The sequence below is a fragment of the Labrus bergylta genome, chromosome 1, assembly GCF_963930695.1.
Source record: "Labrus bergylta chromosome 1, fLabBer1.1, whole genome shotgun sequence".
Classification (NCBI taxonomy): domain Eukaryota; kingdom Metazoa; phylum Chordata; class Actinopteri; order Labriformes; family Labridae; genus Labrus; species Labrus bergylta.
In genome coordinates this window covers 37,700,507-37,726,020 of record NC_089195.1, presented here as the reverse complement: position 1 = coordinate 37,726,020, position 25,514 = coordinate 37,700,507, and the positions used below count along the sequence as shown (strand labels likewise).

The following is a 25,514-nucleotide window of genomic DNA, read 5'->3' as shown; positions in this document are numbered from 1 at the left end:
AGTGAAAAGAGAACAGAACTCTGCGACCTCCACACATGTTGTCTTAAGTTAGAAGCCGTTTTAATTCAATGTGTTCGTGTTGAGTCAGAGACTCAGTATGACGAACTCAAAAGGATAAAAGGCAAGAACACAGAGGACAAACGGAGTCGCTCCCTGCAGCCCGACCCGACCACACATCAGAGCGAGACGCTGTGACGAGTTCCCCTCTGCAGGCTGTTTGTGGAGGTCACACTGAGCACGTGCTGTACGTATCCTCACACATATATCAGCTGTAACTGCTGGTCGTCTCATATCAGCTGATAACACAAAGACGGCTTCCAACCAGAGCTGTCAGCATTAACAAGTTAACCACATTAATCTCATGTTTGTCCCTTCAGGCTCTCCGTGGATACTCGTCCTCAGTGTCTCCCTGTAGTCTCACTGCTGCATCTCTGAATGTCTCATTTCACTTTAACAAACTCTTAGACAGTAATATCCACCTGATGACATCACACACTGACCTGATGACATCACACACTGACCTTATGACATCACACACTGACCTTATGACATCACACACTGACCTTGAGCTGTTTGACCTCACTTTGGGATCCCTAACCACTTCCTGTTTCTGTGCTTAACTTCATGTCCTAACCTTCACTCTACAGGAAGGTCCTTACTGTATTTCAAAATAAAATCACACAGGAAGTAAAGTACTCTCAGCTAAGGACAGGACAAACATTCAAAATAAAAGTGTGACAACAAAACAAAATAAAATATGATACAATAAAGTACTTTATTTTTGATAATTCTACTTTAGTAATTTACACAGCGGTACATTTATCATAACACCTCACCAGAGTGTATAAATATTTACATTCAAGCTTATTTTGTAATGTGAATGTTGATTTAAATAAAGTTAATTTACAAAAAATAATAAAACGTTTTTTAATAATCTTTGATGAATAAGTGTGACTCAGACTCTCTGTTGAGATTATATTTGTCTTTTTAATGCAGAGACATCGATCATAAAATCAAACAGAGGTTAATATAAAACATGTTTTAACCATTACAAGCTGTTACTGTAATAATGGTGTACTGTTCCTTTAAGACGTAAGGCAGGAACGGCTCATCAGCGCCCCCTGCTGGAGAGAGAGGAGGTCAGCAGCGGGACATTAAACCGTCATAAAGAAGAATATGAGTTTAAAGCTGCTTTTTATGATTTTATCTTCACTTTCTGAGTTTGTGGACTCTGTGTTCTTCTCTGAGTTAAACTACTTTTCCCACCGTCAGTTAGCTTGATATTTATTTATGTTTAATCTGTATGATGAAGCTAAACTAAGTTAGCCTGATGATGAGTTACTTTCTGTGTGTTTTATTCTTTAAAGTGAATCCAGAAGCTAAATGTTACAAATGGTTTAGTTCAGCCTCTTTAGTTTAATCACTAAAACTTGATTAATGCTGTTAAGGGAGCCGTTATTTGAATGATGCGCGTCTATTCAGGGATTTAAATATAAAACATGATTTAATAAGTGAAAAACTAATTACAGTGCGCATCATGTGATATCCATTCATTAAAAAAGAAGCAGTAATTATTGTGGAAAGTTTGTTATGAGGAAAAGGAGCTCAAAAATTAAAACATTAAGTAATAATCAAGTACAGAATCCTGCAGTTCCTGGAGTGTCCGCTTGAGGCTGGCATCAGGAAGTCACATGCACATGAAAAAAATCTGTTTTTACAGCATAGATAAACATGTTTACAGGCCGGTACAAAAAAGAAATACATCTGATAGTTATTGTCATCACTGGCACGCACTGTACGGAGATGGTTATTTTTTTTAAACAGCACCCGGCTCCGTTTTGAATTTGAAAATGATATGTGTTATAGAGTTGGGCGTGTAGCTGAGCTGATTGACAGGTGGGCGCGGTGTAACGGTTTGTCAGGAGGTTTAAAACCCGCCTCAGCTCCAGCTCTCAGCCTGTCGTTAGGTTGACTGAAAGTTAGACTGAGACAGCATTTCCAGCATGGAGACCGCCATCGATGAGCCTCCGGAGTGGATTATTAATGAAGGTAAACAGTTCATTTGGGTTTTCATGTATTATATTTAAAACAATTAAATGGAAAGTGCACGAATGACATTAAACACAATAAAAATGTCACCAATCAATCAATCATTATTTGTATAGCGCCAATTCATAACAAGTGTTAGGGTGGAGAGTGAATGGACCGTAGCATGAATGAGGACGCCGGTGGTTGAGGGATGACACAGTCTGATGGAAGACGCAATTCATATTTAATATTTAAATAATCTGTAATTAATAGGTGACAAGAAAAAAATGTATGCACTCTTATTTCACACGTCCCTGGCTCTATCCACGCCAATTCTAAGCTGATTTTACTTTTTGAGAAAAATCAAGAGAAAGTCTTCACAAATGACTAGCAGTCATCCGTGGAGAAGGGAAGCTATTGTTGCTGATTAGCTTCAGCTGCGTACTTTCTAAGTACTGCAGTACAGGCTTGTGCTGCTGTTAGACCACAGTCATGATGCAGATTCAAAATCAGGTAAATATAGGTCGCAACAGACTGACTGTTTACAGGGAGATCAGGCAGACTGAGGCATCAGACAGTAACCTAAACCCAGGAAAGAGGGGTTCAGTGAAGGTGGTGTTGAAGGTATGGATGTGGGTCAGAGTATTGGAGGAGACTCTGTAGAAGGACAGAGTGCCAGCTGGATGGTCCACATACACTGCTACTCTGTGAGAGACAGAGGAGGAGGAGGAGGACAGGACCGTTCTAGTGTTGTCGTGACAGGCTAAATAACCATGTTCATCAGAACAGATCAGACTCCACGACTCTTTATTCCCTCCAAATTTCGATTCAGATATGTCTCCTTTCCTTTGGAGGGCACCGTAGGTCACTGACACGTCCACATCTCCGCTCCACTCGACCTCCCAGTAACAGCGACCAGTGACAGCTGCTATACACAGCAGCTGATACCAGTGGTCAAATCTTTCTGGATGATCTGGATACGAAGACTCCGCCTCAACATGTGTCACCTTCCTGTTGTTGTCAGACAGTTTGAGCTTTCTGTGTACTGTGTTTGTGTCCAGAGTGAGTTCAGAGGCATCTGATGGAGAGAGTGACAGCAATAGATAATTCAACACACCTCATGGGTTCACTTAAGAGCTGTGCATCTTCACTCGTCTCACGATTCGATTCGATAACGATTATCCAGTCAACGATTCGATTCGATATCACGATGCATCACGATTCATCCTCACTTTTCTATTTTACTGCACATGACTACTTTTTCATAAACAGAGACAAACAGTCTAATAAATATGAACTCCTTTTGTAGAGTTTAAAAAAGTGATTTCGACAACAATGTGATTATCAATATCTTTACATTGTAAGTTCAAATTAATACATTATAGAGGCAGCCTACGGTATAGGTAATACGTTTAGTTTATTATAAGAGAGAAAGATGTTTTTAAGTCTCTGTGTTTAGTTTATTAGATGACAGTATTATGTTTTGAAGTCTCTGTGTTTAGTTTATTAGATGACAGTATTATGTTTTTAAGTCTCTGTGTTTAGTTTATTAGATGACAGTATTATGTTTTGAAGTCTCTGTGTTTAGTTTATTAGATGACAGTATTATGTTTTGAAGTCTCTGTGTTTAGTTTATTAGATGACAGTATTATGTTTTTAAGTCTCTGTGTTTAGTTTATTAGATGACAGTATTATGTTTTGAAGTCTCTGTGTTTAGTTTATTAGATGACAGTATTATGTTTTGAAGTCTGTGTGTTTAGTTTATTAGATGACAGTATTATGTTTTGAAGTCTCTGTGTTTAGTTTATTAGATGACAGTATTATGTTTTGAAGTCTGTGTGTTTAGTTTATTAGATGACAGTATTATGTTTTGAAGTCTGTGTGTTTAGTTTATTAGATGACAGTATTATGTTTTGAAGTCTCTGTGTGTGTTTAGTTTATTAGATGACAGTATTATGTTTTGAAGTCTGTGTGTTTAGTTTATTAGATGACAGTATTATGTTTTGAAGTCTGTGTGTTTAGTTTATTAGATGACAGTATTATGTTTTGAAGTCTCTGTGTTTAGTTTATTAGATGACAGTATTATGTTTTGAAGTCTCTGTGTTTAGTTTATTAGATGACAGTATTATGTTTTGAAGTCTGTGTGTTTAGTTTATTAGATGACAGTATTATGTTTTCAAGTCTGTGTGTTTAGTTTATTAGATGACAGTATTATGTTTTTAAGTGTCTGTGTTTAGTTTATTAGATGACAGTATTATGTTTTGAAGTCTGTGTGTTTAGTTTATTAGATGACAGTATTATGTTTTTAAGTGTCTGTGTTTAGTTTATTAGATGACAGTATTATGTTTTGAAGTCTGTGTGTTTAGTTTATTAGATGACAGTATTATGTTTTGAAGTCTCTGTGTTTAGTTTATTAGATGACAGTATTATGTTTTGAAGTCTCTGTGTTTAGTTTATTAGATGACAGTATTATGTTTTGAAGTCTCTGTGTTTAGTTTATTAGATGACAGTATTATGTTTTTAAGTCTCTATGTTTAGTTTATTAGATGACAGTATTATGTTTTGAAGTCTGTGTGTTTAGTTTATTAGATGACAGTATTATGTTTTGAAGTCTCTGTGTGTGTTTAGTTTATTAGATGACAGTATTATGTTTTGAAGTCTCTGTGTGTGTTTAGTTTATTAGATGACAGTATTATGTTTTGAAGTCTCTGTGTTTAGTTTATTAGATGACAGTATTATGTTTTGAAGTCTCTGTGTTTAGTTTATTAGATGACAGTATTGTTTTTAAGTCTCTATGTTTAGTTTATTAGATGACAGTATTATGTTTTTAAGTCTCTATGTTTAGTTTATTAGATGACAGTATTATGTTTTTAAGTCTCTGTGTTTAGTTTATTAGATGACAGTATTATGTTTTTAAGTCTCTGTGTTTAGTTTATTAGATGACAGTATTATGTTTTTAAGTCTCTATGTTTAGTTTATTAGATGACAGTATTATGTTTTTAAGTCTCTGTGTTTAGTTTATTAGATGACAGTATTATGTTTTGAAGTCTGTGTGTTTAGTTTATTAGATGACAGTATTATGTTTTGAAGTCTGTGTGTGTTTAGTTTATTAGATGACAGTATTATGTTTTGAAGTCTCTGTGTTTAGTTTATTAGATGACAGTATTATGTTTTTAAGTCTCTATGTTTAGTTTATTAGATGACAGTATTATGTTTTGAAGTCTGTGTGTTTAGTTTATTAGATGACAGTATTATGTTTTCAAGTCTGTGTGTTTAGTTTATTAGATGACAGTATTATGTTTTTAAGTCTCTATGTTTAGTTTATTAGATGACAGTGATATGTTTTGAAGTCTCTGTGTTTAGTTTATTAGATGACAGTATTATGTTTTGAAGTCTCTGTGTTTAGTTTATTAGATGACAGTATTATGTTTTTAAGTCTCTATGTTTAGTTTATTAGATGACAGTATTATGTTTTTAAGTGTCTATGTTTAGTTTATTAGATGACAGTATTATGTTTTTAAGTGTCTATGTTTAGTTTATTAGATGACAGTATTATGTTTTTAAGTGTCTATGTTTAGTTTATTAGATGACAGTATTATGTTTTTAAGTGTCTATGTTTAGTTTATTAGATGACAGTATTATGTTTTGAAGTCTCTATGTTTAGTTTATTAGATGACAGTATTATGTTTTTAAGTCTCTATGTTTAGTTTATTAGATGACAGTATTATGTTTTTAAGTCTCTATGTTTAGTTTATTAGATGACAGTATTATGTTTTTAAGTCTCTATGTTTAGTTTATTAGATGACAGTATTATGTTTTTAAGTCTCTATGTTTAGTTTATTAGATGACAGTATTATGTTTTTAAGTCTCTGTGTTTAGTTCATTAGATGACAGTATTATGTTTTTAAGTCTCTATGTTTAGTTTATTAGATGACAGTATTATGTTTTTAAGTGTCTGTGTTTAGTTTATTAGATGACAGTATTATGTTTTTAAGTCTCTATGTTTAGTTTATTAGCTGACAGTATTATGTTTTGAAGTCTGTGTGTTTAGTTTATTAGATGACAGTATTATGTTTTGAAGTCTCTATGTTTAGTTTATTAGATGACAGTATTATGTTTTGAAGTCTGTGTGTTTAGTTTATTAGATGACAGTATTATGTTTTGAAGTCTCTGTGTTTAGTTTATTAGATGACAGTATTATGTTTTGAAGTCTCTGTGTTTAGTTTATTAGATGACAGTATTATGTTTTGAAGTCTGTGTGTTTAGTTTATTAGATGACAGTATTATGTTTTAAGTCTGTGTGTTTAGTTTATTAGATGACAGTATTATGTTTTGAAGTCTGTGTGTTTAGTTTATTAGATGACAGTATTATGTTTTGAAGTCTGTGTGTTTAGTTTATTAGATGACAGTATTATGTTTTTAAGTGTCTATGTTTAGTTTATTAGATGACAGTATTATGTTTTTAAGTGTCTATGTTTAGTTTATTAGATGACAGTATTATGTTTTTAAGTCTCTGTGTTTAGTTTATTAGATGACAGTATTATGTTTTGAAGTCTCTGTGTTTAGTTTATTAGATGACAGTATTATGTTTTGAAGTCTCTGTGTTTAGTTTATTAGATGACAGTATTATGTTTTGAAGTCTCTGTGTTTAGTTTATTAGATGACAGTATTATGTTTTGAAGTCTCTATGTTTAGTTTATTAGATGACAGTATTATGTTTTGAAGTCTGTGTGTTTAGTTTATTAGATGACAGTATTATGTTTTGAAGTCTCTGTGTGTTTAGTTTATTAGATGACAGTATTATGTTTTGAAGTCTCTGTGTGTGTTTAGTTTATTAGATGACAGTATTATGTTTTTAAGTGTCTATGTTTAGTTTATTAGATGACAGTATTATGTTTTGAAGTCTCTATGTTTAGTTTATTAGATGACAGTATTATGTTTTGAAGTCTCTGTGTTTAGTTTATTAGATGACAGTATTATGTTTTGAAGTCTCTGTGTTTAGTTTATTAGATGACAGTATTGTTTTTAAGTCTCTATGTTTAGTTTATTAGATGACAGTATTATGTTTTTAAGTCTCTATGTTTAGTTTATTAGATGACAGTATTATGTTTTTAAGTCTCTGTGTTTAGTTTATTAGATGACAGTATTATGTTTTGAAGTCTCTGTGTTTAGTTTATTAGATGACAGTATTATGTTTTTAAGTCTCTATGTTTAGTTTATTAGATGACAGTATTATGTTTTTAAGTCTCTGTGTTTAGTTTATTAGATGACAGTATTATGTTTTGAAGTCTCTATGTTTAGTTTATTAGATGACAGTATTATGTTTTGAAGTCTGTGTGTGTTTAGTTTATTAGATGACAGTATTATGTTTTGAAGTCTGTGTGTTTAGTTTATTAGATGACAGTATTATGTTTTGAAGTCTCTGTGTTTAGTTTATTAGATGACAGTATTATGTTTTGAAGTCTCTGTGTGTGTTTAGTTTATTAGATGACAGTATTATGTTTTGAAGTCTCTGTGTTTAGTTTATTAGATGACAGTATTATGTTTTGAAGTCTCTGTGTTTAGTTTATTAGATGACAGTATTATGTTTTGAAGTCTCTATGTTTAGTTTATTAGATGACAGTATTATGTTTTTAAGTCTCTGTGTTTAGTTTATTAGATGACAGTATTATGTTTTTAAGTCTCTATGTTTAGTTTATTAGATGACAGTATTATGTTTTTAAGTCTCTGTGTTTAGTTTATTAGATGACAGTATTATGTTTTGAAGTCTGTGTGTTTAGTTTATTAGATGACAGTATTATGTTTTGAAGTCTGTGTGTGTTTAGTTTATTAGATGACAGTATTATGTTTTGAAGTCTCTGTGTGTGTTTAGTTTATTAGATGACAGTATTATGTTTTGAAGTCTCTGTGTTTAGTTTATTAGATGACAGTATTATGTTTTGAAGTCTCTATGTTTAGTTTATTAGATGACAGTATTATGTTTTTAAGTGTCTATGTTTAGTTTATTAGATGACAGTATTATGTTTTTAAGTGTCTATGTTTAGTTTATTAGATGACAGTATTATGTTTTTAAGTGTCTATGTTTAGTTTATTAGATGACAGTATTATGTTTTGAAGTCTCTATGTTTAGTTTATTAGATGACAGTATTATGTTTTGAAGTCTCTATGTTTAGTTTATTAGATGACAGTATTATGTTTTTAAGTCTCTATGTTTAGTTTATTAGATGACAGTATTATGTTTTTAAGTCTCTATGTTTAGTTTATTAGATGACAGTATTATGTTTTTAAGTCTCTATGTTTAGTTTATTAGATGACAGTATTATGTTTTGAAGTCTCTGTGTTTAGTTTATTAGATGACAGTATTATGTTTTGAAGTCTCTGTGTTTAGTTTATTAGATGACAGTATTATGTTTTGAAGTCTCTGTGTTTAGTTTATTAGATGACAGTATTATGTTTTGAAGTCTCTGTGTTTAGTTTATTAGATGACAGTATTATGTTTTGAAGTCTGTGTGTTTAGTTTATTAGATGACAGTATTATGTTTTGAAGTCTCTGTGTGTTTAGTTTATTAGATGACAGTATTATGTTTTGAAGTCTCTGTGTGTGTTTAGTTTATTAGATGACAGTATTATGTTTTGAAGTCTGTGTGTTTAGTTTATTAGATGACAGTATTATGTTTTGAAGTCTGTGTGTGTTTAGTTTATTAGATGACAGTATTATGTTTTGAAGTCTCTGTGTTTAGTTTATTAGATGACAGTATTATGTTTTTAAGTCTCTATGTTTAGTTTATTAGATGACAGTATTATGTTTTGAAGTCTCTGTGTTTAGTTTATTAGATGACAGTATTATGTTTTGAAGTCTGTGTGTTTAGTTTATTAGATGACAGTATTATGTTTTGAAGTCTCTGTGTTTAGTTTATTAGATGACAGTATTATGTTTTGAAGTCTCTGTGTGTGTTTAGTTTATTAGATGACAGTATTATGTTTTGAAGTCTCTGTGTTTAGTTTATTAGATGACAGTATTATGTTTTGAAGTCTCTATGTTTAGTTTATTAGATGACAGTATTATGTTTTGAAGTCTCTGTGTTTAGTTTATTAGATGACAGTATTATGTTTTGAAGTCTCTGTGTTTAGTTTATTAGATGACAGTATTATGTTTTTAAGTCTCTATGTTTAGTTTATTAGATGACAGTATTATGTTTTGAAGTCTCTATGTTTAGTTTATTAGATGACAGTATTATGTTTTTAAGTGTCTATGTTTAGTTTATTAGATGACAGTATTATGTTTTTAAGTGTCTATGTTTAGTTTATTAGATGACAGTATTATGTTTTTAAGTCTCTATGTTTAGTTTATTAGATGACAGTATTATGTTTTGAAGTCTCTATGTTTAGTTTATTAGCTGACAGTATTATGTTTTGAAGTCTGTGTGTTTAGTTTATTAGATGACAGTATTATGTTTTTAAGTCTCTGTGTTTAGTTTATTAGATGACAGTATTATGTTTTGAAGTCTCTATGTTTAGTTTATTAGCTGACAGTATTATGTTTTGAAGTCTGTGTGTTTAGTTTATTAGATGACAGTATTATGTTTTTAAGTCTCTGTGTTTAGTTTATTAGATGACAGTATTATGTTTTGAAGTCTCTGTGTTTAGTTTATTAGATGACAGTATTATGTTTTGAAGTCTCTATGTTTAGTTTATTAGATGACAGTATTATGTTTTGAAGTCTGTGTGTTTAGTTTATTAGATGACAGTATTGTGTTTTGAAGTCTCTGTGTTTAGTTTATTAGATGACAGTATTATGTTTTGAAGTCTCTGTGTTTAGTTTATTAGATGACAGTATTATGTTTTGAAGTCTCTGTGTTTAGTTTATTAGATGACAGTATTATGTTTTTAAGTCTCTGTGTTTAGTTTATTAGATGACAGTATTATGTTTTTAAGTCTCTATGTTTAGTTTATTAGATGACAGTATTATGTTTTGAAGTCTGTGTGTTTAGTTTATTAGATGACAGTATTATGTTTTGAAGTCTGTGTGTTTAGTTTATTAGATGACAGTATTATGTTTTGAAGTCTGTGTGTTTAGTTTATTAGATGACAGTATTATGTTTTGAAGTCTGTGTGTTTAGTTTATTAGATGACAGTATTATGTTTTGAAGTCTGTGTGTTTAGTTTATTAGATGACAGTATTATGTTTTTAAGTGTTTGTGTTTAGTTTATTAGATGACAGTATTATGTTTTGAAGTCTGTGTGTTTAGTTTATTAGATGACAGTATTATGTTTTTAAGTCTCTGTGTTTAGTTTATTAGATGACAGTATTATGTTTTGAAGTCTCTGTGTTTAGTTTATTAGATGACAGTATTATGTTTTGAAGTATCTGTGTTTAGTTTATTAGATGACAGTATTATGTTTTGAAGTCTCTGTGTTTAGTTTATTAGATGACAGTATTATGTTTTGAAGTCTCTATGTTTAGTTTATTAGATGACAGTATTATGTTTTGAAGTCTGTGTGTTTAGTTTATTAGATGACAGTATTATGTTTTGAAGTCTCTGTGTGTGTTTAGTTTATTAGATGACAGTATTATGTTTTGAAGTCTCTGTGTGTGTTTAGTTTATTAGATGACAGTATTATGTTTTGAAGTCTCTGTGTTTAGTTTATTAGATGACAGTATTATGTTTTGAAGTCTCTGTGTTTAGTTTATTAGATGACAGTATTATGTTTTGAAGTCTCTGTGTTTAGTTTATTAGATGACAGTATTATGTTTTGAAGTCTCTATGTTTAGTTTATTAGATGACAGTATTATGTTTTTAAGTCTCTGTGTTTAGTTTATTAGATGACAGTATTATGTTTTTAAGTCTCTATGTTTAGTTTATTAGATGACAGTATTATGTTTTTAAGTCTCTGTGTTTAGTTTATTAGATGACAGTATTATGTTTTGAAGTCTGTGTGTTTAGTTTATTAGATGACAGTATTATGTTTTGAAGTCTGTGTGTTTAGTTTATTAGATGACAGTATTATGTTTTGAAGTCTGTGTGTGTTTAGTTTATTAGATGACAGTATTATGTTTTGAAGTCTCTGTGTTTAGTTTATTAGATGACAGTATTATGTTTTTAAGTCTCTATGTTTAGTTTATTAGATGACAGTATTATGTTTTGAAGTCTGTGTGTTTAGTTTATTAGATGACAGTATTATGTTTTGAAGTCTCTGTGTTTAGTTTATTAGATGACAGTATTATGTTTTTAAGTCTCTATGTTTAGTTTATTAGATGACAGTATTATGTTTTTAAGTCTCTATGTTTAGTTTATTAGATGACAGTATTATGTTTTTAAGTGTCTATGTTTAGTTTATTAGATGACAGTATTATGTTTTTAAGTGTCTATGTTTAGTTTATTAGATGACAGTTTTATGTTTTTAAGTGTCTATGTTTAGTTTATTAGATGACAGTATTATGTTTTTAAGTCTCTATGTTTAGTTTATTAGATGACAGTATTATGTTTTGAAGTCTCTGTGTTTAGTTTATTAGATGACAGTATTATGTTTTGAAGTCTGTGTGTTTAGTTTATTAGATGACAGTATTATGTTTTGAAGTCTCTGTGTTTAGTTTATTAGATGACAGTATTATGTTTTGAAGTCTGTGTGTTTAGTTTATTAGATGACAGTATTATGTTTTGAAGTCTCTGTGTTTAGTTTATTAGATGACAGTATTATGTTTTGAAGTCTGTGTGTTTAGTTTATTAGATGACAGTATTATGTTTTGAAGTCTGTGTGTTTAGTTTATTAGATGACAGTATTATGTTTTGAAGTCTGTGTGTTTAGTTTATTAGATGACAGTATTGTGTTTTGAAGTCTCTGTGTTTAGTTTATTAGATGACAGTATTATGTTTTGAAGTCTCTGTGTTTAGTTTATTAGATGACAGTATTATGTTTTGAAGTCTCTGTGTTTAGTTTATTAGATGACAGTATTATGTTTTGAAGTCTCTATGTTTAGTTTATTAGATGACAGTATTATGTTTTGAAGTCTCTATGTTTAGTTTATTAGATGACAGTATTATGTTTTGAAGTCTCTGTGTATTCTCTTCTCAGGACGTTGTAGTCTTTAGCTGTGAGCTTTGTTCAGGGTTACTTTTGTTTATTTTTATTTCAGACGAGTTGTGTTAAGTTGCTGCTGTTGTAAACACCTAATTTCCTGATATGAATGTTTCACATTAAAAGCACTACAACTACAGATAGGAAGGGGACTTTTATTGTGAAGAACTTGTCGGAAGTAGAAAGTGTTTATCATCTTTAGCGGAGGTGCACTTAGCGGTGATACTGTCGGGAGTCTACTGTGTTTACAGCCGCTCACTTTATCCCGAGTCACCGCCACAGCCCCCTTCTTTTAGTTATCCTGGACTTAAGACAGCGAGGCGTCACTTTAAACACACCTTTACCTGTGATAAAGATGCTAACCCGAGCTGCGGTCGGCTAAAGAGACACCGAGTCAAGCCGTTTCAGCCTGCAGCGGAGCACTGTGGTCTGAGCCTGCAGGACCAGCTGACTCTGCTCATAAAGTCAGCAAGACCAGGACCGGGACTCAATTGATGTTGTTTTCTGTCACAAATCCCTCTGTTAGCCTACGTTACTTTCATTACACACCACCGTGTGTGTTTAGGTAAAACAAACTCACTCAACGCTGCTCAAACACATGTAGAGGTTAACAGATGCTTTTTTCTGACCCTCGTCAGCATCGATTACTTCCTGTCCCTGCATCGATGCATTAATGGTCTAGTCTGCATCGCGATGCATCCATTAAATGATTCATGTCAACAGCCCTAGTTCACTTGTTAGCTTAACATAAGCTGCCGTTTTCATATACTAACACACTTCAGTGTTTACCACAGGATTTCACGAGACTATGACGGGGGGACACCAAACTGTTTCTTGTCCGTCCACTTACATGCGCAATGGCACGTTCCGGACTCTCGCTCGCCCGTATAACTCTCTCTCTCTGCCTCTCAAGTGTGGTCCGCAGACCCACCTTTATCTTTAAATGCATGTTTTTGACATGGAGACGCGGAGTTGAGTGGCGTCTTTAGACAAAATGGATTTGTTCCGCTCTTTCAGAAGTTGTTTTGCAGGTTCAAAAAGAATATTCAGCTAGAATTTTGATATCTAGGTTTACAACTAGTTATGCTGCTTTGTCTGACAGGGTGATCAAAAGTCTTTGATTGTGTTTAAAACCTCCGAAACCTGCGCAGCGATTGAAAAGCTCCGAGCGGCTGTGAGTTGTAACACTCTGCAGGAGGTAAACAAGCTACGGACTGTTTTAGGGAACGGACATAAAAACAATCACACATTCCGGTGTAGGCTACTGCAGCCACACATCACATTTAACGGGGTAAACTGTACTTTAAATGTACTTATAGTTGATAATAATTCCCTGATGCTAGCATGGCAAATTAGACTATGACAGATTAGACTATGACAGATTAGACTATGACAGATTAGACTATGGCGCGAGAGATTAGACTATGGCGGGCCGTCACAGTCTAATTAATTAATGGGAAACACTGCACTTACACTTCTTCAGACCAGGTTTCAGCCACTGCTCTCCAACATGGTCCACTCTGGAGAAAGAAACAGAAACATATTGAACATTGAGAAACTTTTCAGTCAATGATCTGTGACGGCACTCACTCTGAAGTGTGTTAAACAGCAACTTTAGTATCCCAGTATCCTGTTTTTGTGTTTGTGAATGTAAACATATTCTCCCATCTTATATGCTGTGGCTCAGTTGGTGGAGTCTGTATGTCTCTCAACCGGAAGGTTAGGGCGTTCGATCCCCAGCTACTGCAGCAATATATCCGATGTGCCCTTGGGCAAGACCCTTACAGCAGCGTGTACATGTGTATACTTCTGTAGCTACTTCTGATGGTGTGAATGTGTAGGTGTGACATGCGGTGTTGAATTGCTTTGAGTATTCAGAAGATTAGATCAAGTCCATTTACCACTTATCCCAATTTCAGAAACGTAAAGCCTCCCAAAGTCCTCCCTTAAGCTACACTTGTCCATGTTTACAGGTGATGTAGCACACTGCTCTGAGCAGGATGGAAATACTAAACTGCTCCAGCCTTCAGTATTCAGTCAGTCCTTGCAGGGGTTTCAATCTTCAAACTAGTCCGTGCACTTTGACCTATGAGCATGATGGTTGGCCTTTTTCTTCTCTTGAGGCTACTACTCTCATCCTGCATCAGTTACTTTCTCTAAGGTAGGACCTCAATGGCTTTAAGGTCAACTTCAGGTTTATTGTTCCAGAGACATTTTGTCTTAAAGCCGAGCAAAGAATGGCAAACCAATGGATGTATGCAAACAGACTTAGGTACAGAAAAACGTATTCAGATATCAATATGCCATCAATCAGCAATAGAAAAACGTATAGCTAGCTCAACTGTGTGAGACCTTTTAACTGATCAAACCTGAGAGTGTCCAGTTTATAGAGTGGATCCTCCTGTGCAGCAGACAGCAGTTTAACTCCTGAGTCTCCTGGATGATTGTAGCTCAGGTCAAGCTCTCTCAGATTAGAGAGATTAGATCTCAGAGCCGAGGCCAGAGAAGAGCATCCTTTATCTGTTATTAGACAGCCTGACAGTCTGGACACAAGCACACATGACCACACATTAAGAATCACAAAGTATCATACAGAAGGATGAAGGGTTCAGTAGAATAATCTATGCTTGTTTCACTCTTGGGCTGAGGCAAGCAATCAGACCAAATCCAAAGAATGAGCTGAAGGACCTTTCCTGGGTTCATAGAGCTCAGTGACAGTATAAAGGCCCAAGATACTTCTCTGCTTTGATATGCTTATATTGTATATTTGGCAGTATTAAAAGGGTATTCCCATCTGTTTTCTCACCTTAGAGTCTCCAGTCTACAGTGTTGTCTTTTCAGTCCAGCAGAGAGCAGCTTCACTCCTGAGTCTTGCAGGTCATTGTTGCTCAGGTCCAGCTCTCTCAGTTTGGATGACTGTGAATTGAGAACTGAGGAAAGAGCTTCACAGCTTTTCTCTGAGAGATTACAACCATTCAGCCTGATGGAGAGTTTGGGAAAAATGAAAAACATTATAACTTTCTTTCATCTACAATTTTAAAGACTTTGCATTTCTATAGCTGTTTTCACATAATAATATCTAGATAGTTACGGGAGGACCGCTCCGGAGATTCTCCAGACGTGGCTGTTCACATATGCTCCTCACAGTGTCTTTATGTCAATGCTATGTGTAATCAACAAAAGAGCGGAGAACAACATACTGACGAATAGAAAACAAAATTCAGCCGTTTAACTAAGTACACGGACATCGTAGTGGTCGCGTGCAGACACTATGCACCGTGCAGCAGTAACAGTATACCACCGTCACTCCTCCTTCAACTGGCTCGAGCTGACTTCTCCGGAGAACATCCTGCGGCGTACTCACATCAGCCCACTCAAACTTGCTGCAGAGTTCAAGGCTTGGCACATCCGATTATTTTTCCAAATAATATCAAGTGTGTGTTGTCAATATGGTTATTTTACTGCTTCTGATTGAGTCGGAGCCTCTCGGATCTGGAATCAAGATACCATATTTATGATTCCAGATCTGGCTGCCTCCAAGGGAATAGCCAATGAGAGCGAGCAGATTTGGAAGTGTAACCAACCAGATGTTGCATACTTTTACAGCTCACAAACCTGGCAGCACACATAAAGAATGTTTCCCCAGAGCCAAGTGGAGCAGCTTGTGTAACTTTTGCAACAACACAAGTGTCTTTATGTTTCATGAAGACAAACCACACAGCTTGCAGACCACATCCCTAGTCCTCCATATTTGTTTTTCTTCTGAAGTCACGTTTGATAACACAAGTGTCTGTGAGATCTCGTGTCTGTGAGATATCCACTGTGTAATAGTTAAATTGCAAGTGTGTGGTCTTGGGGTCTGGCTGAATCCTCTAGTGTACATGTTCCAACGATTATAATGTTAAAATTTGGTTGAAACTGTTATGTCTGTGGTCTCCAACGTTTTTAAAATTGTTTTAAAACATTTTAAGACATGACACACCTCAGGAGGTTAGTAACCTACACAGATGGACTTTAACCATAAATATACTTCAATGTGATGGTTCTTTTGACAATGATCTGCACAAGAACTCTAAAAAAGGGTCGAATTGATAAAAATGTAAATTTGCCAAATCTTGCTGCTGTCAATTGAATACCACTTCTAGTACAAGACTTACTGGTTAAAACACCTTTTAAATAAACTTAGTATCTAAAGTTATTTGTGCACCTACAGAGCTGTTTTGGAGGCCTTGACCAGCGGCAGCAGCCTCATAAGAACGTCCTCTGACGCCAAGTATTTCTTCAGGTCGAACACATCCAGATCTTTTTCTGATGACTGAAGGATGAAGGCAAGCGCTGACCACTGACCAGGAGAGAATTTGCCTGTGGAGAGACTACCTGGTCTTAGGTATTTTCGGATCTCCTCAACTAAAGAATTGTCATTCAGTTCATTCAGACAGTGGAACAGATTGATGATTCTCTCTGGAGACAAATTCTCACTGATCCTCTTCTTGATATACTCGACTGTTTTCTGATTGTGCTGTAACGGTTCTGTCACTAGACCTCGTAGTTGAGTTTGATTTTTCTGCAATGAAAGACCCAGGAGGAAGCGTAGGAACAAGTCCAAGTGTCCATTTGGACTCTGTAAGGCCTGGTCCACAGCACTCTGATGTAATAGTCTTGGGTCAGGTTTTTCTCTGGATACTTCAGACCTCCAGGATGTTGTTTGTTCTTCTGACATCAGATTGACTCCAGAGTTGATGAAGGTCAGATGGACATGAAGAGCAGCCAGAAACTCCTGAACACTCAGATGGATGAAGCAGAACACCTTGTCCTGGTACAGTCCTCTCTCCTCTTTAAAGATCTGTGTGAACACTCCTGAGTACACTGAGGCTGCTCTGATATCGATGCCACACTCTGTCAGGTCTGAGTCATAGAAGATCAGGTTTCCTTTCTGCAGCTGCTCAAAAGCCAGTTTTCCCAGAGACTCTATCATCTTCCTGCTCTCTGGACTCCAGTGTGGATCTGTCTTAGCTCCTCCATCATACTTGATGTTCTTCAGTTTGGACTGAACCACCAGGAAGTGGATGTACATCTCAGTCAGGGTCTTGGGCAGCTCTCCTCTCTCTCTGGTCTTCAGCACATCCTCCAGAACTGTAGCAGTGATCCAGCAGAAGACTGGGATGTGGCACATGATGTGGAGGCTTTGTGATGTCTTGATGTGGGAGATGATTCTGTTGGCTTGCTCCTCATCTCTGAACCTCTTCCTGAAGTACTCTTCCTTCTGTGGGTCAGTGAACCCTCTGACCTCTGTCACCCTGTCAACACACTCAGGAGGGATCTGATTAGCTGCTGCAGGTCGTGTGGTTATCCAGAGGCGAGCAGAGGGAAGCAGTTTCCTCCTGATGAGGTTAGTCAGCAGCACATCCACTGAGGTGGACTTGGTAACGTCAGTCAGGGTCTCATTGTTTTTAAAGTCCAGAGGAAGTCGAGACTCATCCAGACCGTCAAAGATGAACACAACCTGGAACTCTTCAAACCTGCAGATTCCTGCTTCTTTGGTTTCAGGAAAGAAGTGATGAACAAGTTCCACCAAGCTGAACTTTTTCTCTTTCAGCACATTCAGCTCTCTGAAAGTGAATGGAAATGTGAACTGTATGTCCTGGTTGGCTTTGTCTTCAGCCCAGTCCAGAGTGAACTTCTGTGTTAAGACTGTTTTCCCGATGCCAGCCACTCCCTTTGTCATCACTGTTCTTATTGGTTCATCTCTTCCAGGTGAGACTTTAAAGATGTCTTCTTGTCTGATGGTTGTTTCTGGTCTGTGTGGTTTCCTGGATGCTGTTTCAATCTGTCTGACCTCGTGTTCATCATTGACCTCTCCAGTCCCTCCCTCTGTGATGTAGAGCTCTGTGTAGATCTGCTTCAGAAGGGTTGGGTTTCCTGCTTTAGCAATCCCCTCAAACACACACTGGAACTTCTGCTTCAGGCTGGATTTGAGTTTACATTGATTCAGTGAAGCAATAGTTCCTGTTTAAACACAAATAGGAATATTTACTGCATGATAGTTTAAAGTGAGATAAATTATGACGGAAAAGCATCTTACTGCTCTGAAGACTATCAGCCAGTTCATCTTGCTTCATTCTCTTTAGGAAGTGCAATGTCTTCTGTTGTTCAGTAGAGTGGTGTTTACCTCTGAAGTCATACGGTTTAATCATGGACTGGTCACTCTGGTGAACACTGAAAGACAAACAAACCATTTGCTTGATTCTGATACACTCTGCTGTTGGATTGTTGCTTTCCCATTAGCCGTGAGACAGATCATAATACCTACTGATTGGACACAAGTGTAACCAGTTTGCAACTGTCAAAAAGCAACATTACCAGCTCGGCGTTGGACTGTTACATAGTGCTGAAAATAGCTGACCGAGGGGCTCTGTGGTTATGGGGTAGACGCCATTCTCCCTGTTTAAACTATATTGTGTTATTACATAGACTATGAAACTACTACTAACGGGGGACTGATGGACCGACTCATGTGGGACACACCGCTGAGTTCACATCCAGGAGAGTCCGGTCTCTGCTGCTTCTCCAGGCTTTAATGTAACACACACACAGTGTTTAGTGGGAGTCATGATGTAGGGATTATTTAAGTATCCTGACATTGTAAACACTCACAGACAGTCAGAGATGATCATCTCATCTCTGCAGAGAGAGCTAAACGATTGATGCTCACAAATATCACAGATAAACATTTTAGCAAATGTATTGCTTGACAATTCAAGGTTTAGGAAATATGAATCTCTTGCAACAATAACACCACCTTTTGGTTTATCGAAGAAGCTGCTGGCTTGCTGGTTCATTGCTCATTCTGTCTGGATGATCAAAACCTGGATTGTTCTTTTTCTCGAGTAAATTTAAAAAAGGTGTGCATCTTTTTTCTTGTGAACAGGCCAATGTAGGTGCATGAGTTACTACACAGGCAGTAAGTTTACCTTTGTTCAGTAGAGTGGTGTTTATCTCTGAAGTTATATGGTTCAGTCATGGACCAGTTACTCTTTATGGACACACAGCTGGGTACAGGTGAGTCTGCTTTCTTCTGTTGAACACTAAAATCCAAACAAACCATAAAATCAGGACCATTTGCTTGATTCTGCTTCTATCTTGATTTGTTTTTCCCTTGGCAATTTGTAAAAAACCTGGAACTGTCTACTAATATGTTACCTGCTAAAGACGGTCTCAAAAAAAACATGTGCATCTTTGTTCTTAATCCATAATATCCTATAGGCTGTATTCCTGGGGACATTAGACATGAGTGGATCCCAAAATTCTTATTGCTTTGCTAATTTGAAACCAAGCTATTTTCCTCAGATCAGGGGGGATGAAATCCTATCCTGGAGCCTAGTCTGGCTATGGCCAAAGAGTTAGCAGGGGGTTGTTAGATAGGATGCAAAGTCCAGGTGCACTGCCAAGTTACATCTAATCTAGGTAGGGACAATTGTTGTGCTTGATGTAAACAGGCCAATGTAGGTGCAGGAGTTAAGACCATACTGCCTTTATGATGGTTCAAAGGTTCATTTGGAAAGCCATATTAATCATTTTGTGCTTGGTTTGACAAGCACTTGGTTTTTCTGCATGTCTCATGCAGAACAAATAAGGGCAAGAAGATTTTAAGAAAGTGTAATACAATTCTGTGAAATTAGAGGAATTTCTGATGTGGCTGATAGTTATGAGGAATGATAGTTGCAATGAGAGGCCAATAAGCAGTGTTGGTCGCTGCAATGGCGACAGAGGCAGCATCAGCCCTGTAGGTGGTGGGGTTGGTTTATCCACATAACTCAACTGCCAGAGAAAGTACATGCCAGGGTGCTAAAAATGAGACTCATGTTAAACCACAGAGTAGGGAGGAGCAATAACACTTGTTTGCAGTCTGGCCCAACCCAGGGGAAAAATGTAATAATATTGGCCAGGATGGAGGGTTGTTCTGTGATTTGACTCAGAAACTGACAATCTGGCCTAAAGCAGGTTGGGAAGAACTGAAGGAGGCTGACCAGCAAGCTGTAGTGAACTTCTGATAATGGAACCAAACCATCTAAGCAGTCATATGTGGAAGCTTTTGAAATATATTCTACTGCAATATTTTGAAGACAACAATTTTAAAGTGAATGGAGTACCTTTGTTCAGTAGAGTGGTGTTTATCTCTGAAGTCATACGGTTTAATCATGGACTGGTCACTCTGGTGAACACTGAAAGACAAACAAACCATTTGCTTGATTCTGATACACTCTGCTGTTGGATTGTTGCTTTCCCATTAGCCGTGAGACAGATCATAATACCTACTGATTGGACACAAGTGTAACCAGTTTGCAACTGTCAAAAAGCAACATTACCAGCTCGGCGTTGGACTGTTACATAGTGCTGAAAATAGCTGACCGAGGGGCTCTGTGGTTATGGGGTAGACGCCATTCTCCCTGTTTAAACTATATTGTGTTATTACATAGACTATGAAACTACTACTAACGGGGGACTGATGGACCAACTCATGTGGGACACACCGCTGAGTTCACATCCAGGAGAGTCCGGTCTCTGCTGCTTCTCCAGGCTTTAATGTAACACACACACAGTGTTTAGTGGGAGTCATGATGTAGGGATTATTTAAGTATCCTGACATTGTAAACACTCACAGACAGTCAGAGATGATCATCTCACCTGTGAGCTTCATGGTCCTTACGCTGAGCGGAGGTGGAGGCTCCCGCCTCTGCCTCCTCACACTGATCCATGGCACAGCCCAAAACCTTCACACAAACAACAAGCTGTAAGACCTTATACATTTTCATCAGTTATTTTAGCCACATGACAAACATTCAGACTTTTGACTGGAAAGAAACTCATAATGCTTTAAATATGACATTAAATCTGAATAAAGGCAGCATTGAAGAGAGAACCAGAGACAACAAGGAGCAGATGGGAATTTAAAAAACAGAAATGAACAATTGTACCCCTAAGCTGCTGAATCTATGTCCACCTCTAGTCATATTTTCTATCGTTAGCTATGGAGACATTAGTAAATCAAAGCAGAGCTCAAACTGTTTACTTTAATTATTGAATGATTAAAATTGGTAGTTCCAAACATGAGCTTGTTTAAGTGTTTCAATATGAAACGTGGCTTTCTTTGTCATCTCTCTTTTGGCGATGCGGTTTGGGCTGTGTTGGCCATGTGGTAAAGTAGGTAAGATATGGAAGATCTGCGTGTGGATATTGTGGTCGGTGAGAACTAGAATTGAACGGAGTGGCTTTGGGATGCCAGAATTAACTGTCCGGCCTTCCCGAGGTGCCGTTGGACTAATCGGGTGAAACACAGATAAAGGGAGGTTCCCACTTGACAACCCTGGCTCTTGCTGCCCATCAAGAGGGGCCATGTGGTAGAGTAGGTAGTATCAGCATTGTCACTACCTGGAGCTCACATCAACATAGCCTGGGTCTAGTGTTGAATACTTGAAATCAGGACTTGGTCTCAAGGCCCCTTTGTGGAGGTCTCGGTTGCGTCTCAGAATCTAAATGCATTTTTACTTAGTTTTGTCTCGGTCTCAGACTGGGCGGACTCAGGATTTTAAACAGGCTGTTTCTCCACGTCATCACTGTGATTAGAAGGAAAATGCCTCTTTCCAAAAGAACAAATAAATTCAATACATTTGTAGTTTGATTTTTATCCCCCGGTTACGGCCGCAACCTTCCCGGTGTTACGGTCTAAGTGAGTGACACGCCCCCTAAACACAAGATGATGATTTTTCAGAGATATTTATGGTCTTGATCTTGTCTCGGGCCATAGAGTATTAGAGCATAGGGGCATGACTGGAACAAGGGCTGTCTTCACTTAACACAGGTCCTTTCATTAGGGAACAAGTATCGTGTGTTTATTTTACACTTTTGTCTCAAAAAATAATGGTTAGAAATGCAATGAGACAAAGTTGATAAAGTTAGGATAATTGTGAGACGAGATGTTTTGTAACGACCCGTCATACATGCTTGAAGCAGTCCCTCCCATAGACAAAGAGCAGCAGTTGTACTTCTGCAATCTGTCCACTAGATGTCCTCATTCACCAACAGTGAACTACAGAGCAGTACACAGCTCTACCCACAGCTTAAGCTTCAGTTCACTGGATCAGCTGTGAGGGAAAAAGGACCAAGACATCTCTCTTTCAATTCAGTTCAATCCAGACTTTAAAGTTTGATGATAACCATATGAGGTAAAAACATATTATTTAGGTAGTGACCCTTGGTAAATAATACAAACACAAAACTCTATCATAGTGTTTCTGTAATTATTATACATTGTGAATATGAATAGATGAAGCCTGAGTGGCGTCCCCCGTCTGTCCCTGCAGGGGGCGCTGGAGTCCCATCGATGGCGGTCTCCATGCTGGAAATGCTGTCTCAGTCTAACTTTCAGTCAACCTAACGACAGGCTGAGAGCTGGAGCTGAGGCGGGTTTTAAACCTCCTGACAAACCGTTACACCGCGCCCACCTGTCAATCAGGTCAGCTACACGCCTTATTGTGAATAACTCTTATCCTTCATCAAATCAAAACTGATGAGTCATTAAAATGAAAATTCACCAGAGGTTGCTGCTTGGTTATTGCTGAGAGTGGGATGATCTCATGAATTCATGTTTTAATCGATCTTTACACGAGTGGCAGAGAAAATGAAAAATCTGTAATACTGACTTTCTTCCATCAGTGGAATATGAATGTATTCCACTGATGTCAGCATTATAAACATGCTAAAGGTCTTTGCATTGTTTGGTCTCATGCAATTATCTCTTGCAGCTCTTTTTAAAACATTTTTATTGCGTGTTTATTTTACAGCAGTCAGCATGGGGGAATATGTTTTTATAATGTTAGTTATTCTCACTGTAAATCATACCTGCACAGCTCCTCCACTGCACCTTTCATACATTTAGTGTTCTTTGTATTCTATCAAATATATATTTTTTTCGTTTTGCCCCCAATGGAGAGAGAGGACAGTGGTCAGAGTCGGAAACCAGGGAGAGAGAGTGGGGAACGACATGCGGGAGGGAGGCCACAGGCGGGATGCGAGCCCGGGCCGCTCGTTTGAGACGACAGCCTCAAGCTTGATCTCCATTTCCTTAGCCCTGACACACTCTGGAAACGTTCAAAATAAAGGATCTGAATTGTGATGGGGTCTACAGGCTGAGGGAATGATGTTATACATGAACATTTTGAAAAAGAAAAATCTCTCATAGTGAGAAGAAATCAGATCCAGTGACACTCTACTTACTGCGTTCAATATTTTCCCATGAAAGTCCGTCACTCCAGCAGGGTCGTGTTGATGCAGTCTCTGGAGGAAAATGGTCAGATTTAATATCCTGCTTTAACATAGACTCCACCCAGCAGCATTCAAACACAATAAACCACAAGATAAGATAAGATAGACTTAAACGTCATCAATGTTAACTCCAGGTTTCATAAGCATTACACTTATCACTTATTAACTTATCAGCTGTGAGCTTCCGCTGAACAACGTTTCAAAAGTTTCAAACCTCTTTTAAACCCTCAGAGATGAACAGCTGATCTGTCGGCCATCAAGCCGGACACTTTCAGTTTCATAAACTTTATAAAGTCAAATGTGACAAACGAGTCACATTTGACTCGTTTGTTATATTATTAAAGGCAACACGTCACTCGAGCCATTACAGGTAAATAATAAATAAAATACTCTAATCAGGCATGAAAAACACACATTTACCTGTTTCTCTGTGGGGGGAATCTAACTGCGTCACCGCAAGACTCGCTCACTGGAACTTCCTCCTCCTCCTTCTTCTTTTTGGAGTTTCATATTATACTGTGGAAATTATAATATAATATAGTTCAGTAGTCAGTGCTTTATATAATAATATAATATAATATAATATAATATAATATCCACAGTTCAGTAGTCAGTGCTTTATATAATAATATAATATAATATAATATAATATAATATCCACAGTTCAGTAGTCAGTGCTTTATATAATAATATAATATAATATAATATAATATAATATAATATAATATCCACAGTTCAGTAGTCAGTGCTTTATATAATAATATAATATAATATAATATAATATAATATAATATAATATAATATAATATAATATAATATAATATCCACAGTTCAGTAGTCAGTGCTTTATGTAATAATATAATATAATATAATATAATATAATATCCACAGTTCAGTAGTCAGTGCTTTATATAATAATATAATATAATATAATATAATATAATATAATATAATATCCACAGTTCAGTAGTCAGTGCTTTATATAATAATATAATATAATATAATATAATATAATATAATATAATATCCACAGTTCAGTAGTCAGTGCTTTATATAATAATATAATATAATATAATATAATATAACATAATATAATATAATATCCACAGTTCAGTAGTCAGTGCTTTATATAATAATATAATATAATATAATATAATATAATATAATATAATATCCACAGTTCAGTAGTCAGTGCTTTATATAATAATATAATATAATATAATATAATATAATATCCACAGTTCAGTAGTCAGTGCTTTATATAATAATATAATATAATATAATATAATATAATATAATATAATATAATATAATATAATATAATATAATATCCACAGTTCAGTAGTCAGTGCTTTATATAATAATATAATATAATATAATATAATATAATATCCACAGTTCAGTAGTCAGTGCTTTATATAATAATATAATATAATATTATATAATATAATATAATATAATATAATATAATATAATATAATATAATATAATATAATATCCACAGTTCAGTAGTCAGTGCTTTATATAATAATATAATATAATATAATATAATATAATATAATATCCACAGTTCAGTAGTCAGTGCTTTATATAATAATATAATATAATATAATATAATATAATATAATATAGTTCAGTAGTCAGTGCTTTATATAATAATATAATATAATATAATATAATACAAACTGAAACAGAATTCAAATCTGAACCCAGTGTGTGAAAAAAGCACTGCCAGTTGATTGGTTAAACCTGTGTGACATCACTAGTGCTACCCTGAATACTGACGCCTTGGACACTGTTAACATTGTTCGAGTTTTGGCCAGATCGCTTTGTGTCTGGACGGATAAAATGGTAAGAGTGTTACCTGCACTCACTACACTGGTACCCTCAGGATCGAATATAAAATACTTACCCATCAATGCCCCTCCATCATGAAACCCGCACAAGACATATGATCTGCCTCCACAAACTGCCTCCAAACCCCCAGCACTAAGCTCTGCTCTACTGGGGACAGAGCCTTCTCTTCTGCTGCCCCACGTCTATGGACTGCTCTCCCTGCCCACCAGAGGGCCACACAGACTGTGGAC

General features: G+C 35.7%; 1 protein-coding gene across 2 annotated transcripts; it reads right to left on the bottom strand.

Annotated features, from left to right (window-relative positions):
* Positions 1 to 967: 967 nt before the first annotated feature.
* Positions 968 to 23,943, bottom strand: LOC110002144 (protein NLRC3). Of its 2 annotated transcripts, XM_065960821.1 has the most exons (12): positions 23,848 to 23,943; positions 23,380 to 23,439; positions 20,791 to 20,876; positions 20,603 to 20,683; positions 20,256 to 20,327; positions 19,077 to 19,190; positions 18,188 to 18,321; positions 16,317 to 18,111; positions 14,912 to 15,085; positions 14,475 to 14,648; positions 13,579 to 13,625; positions 968 to 3,106 (listed from the first exon to the last, which is right to left on the bottom strand). In XM_065960821.1, the coding sequence occupies exons 3-12, from the start codon at positions 20,859 to 20,861 to the stop codon at positions 2,571 to 2,573; spliced, it is 3,198 nt and encodes a 1,065-aa protein (XP_065816893.1). In that variant the 5' UTR covers positions 20,862 to 20,876; positions 23,380 to 23,439; positions 23,848 to 23,943; the 3' UTR covers positions 968 to 2,570. The 2 variants fall into 2 exon arrangements, with proteins under 2 accessions (XP_065816893.1, XP_065816894.1); XM_065960822.1 differs by lacking the exon at positions 20,603 to 20,683.
* Positions 23,944 to 25,514: the final 1,571 nt, after the last annotated feature.

Coding starts and splice junctions, on each gene's coding strand:
- LOC110002144 (XM_065960821.1), bottom strand. CDS start 20,861: ATGGATCAGTGTGAGGAGGCAGAGGCGGGAGCCTCCACCTCCGCTCAG. Junction 18,322..19,076: donor CACCACTCTACTGAACAAAG/GTAAACTTACTG, acceptor TTTGTCTTTCAG/TGTTCACCAGAGTGACCAGT. Junction 14,649..14,911: donor TGTAGACTGGAGACTCTAAG/GTGAGAAAACAG, acceptor GCTTGTGTCCAG/ACTGTCAGGCTGTCTAATAA.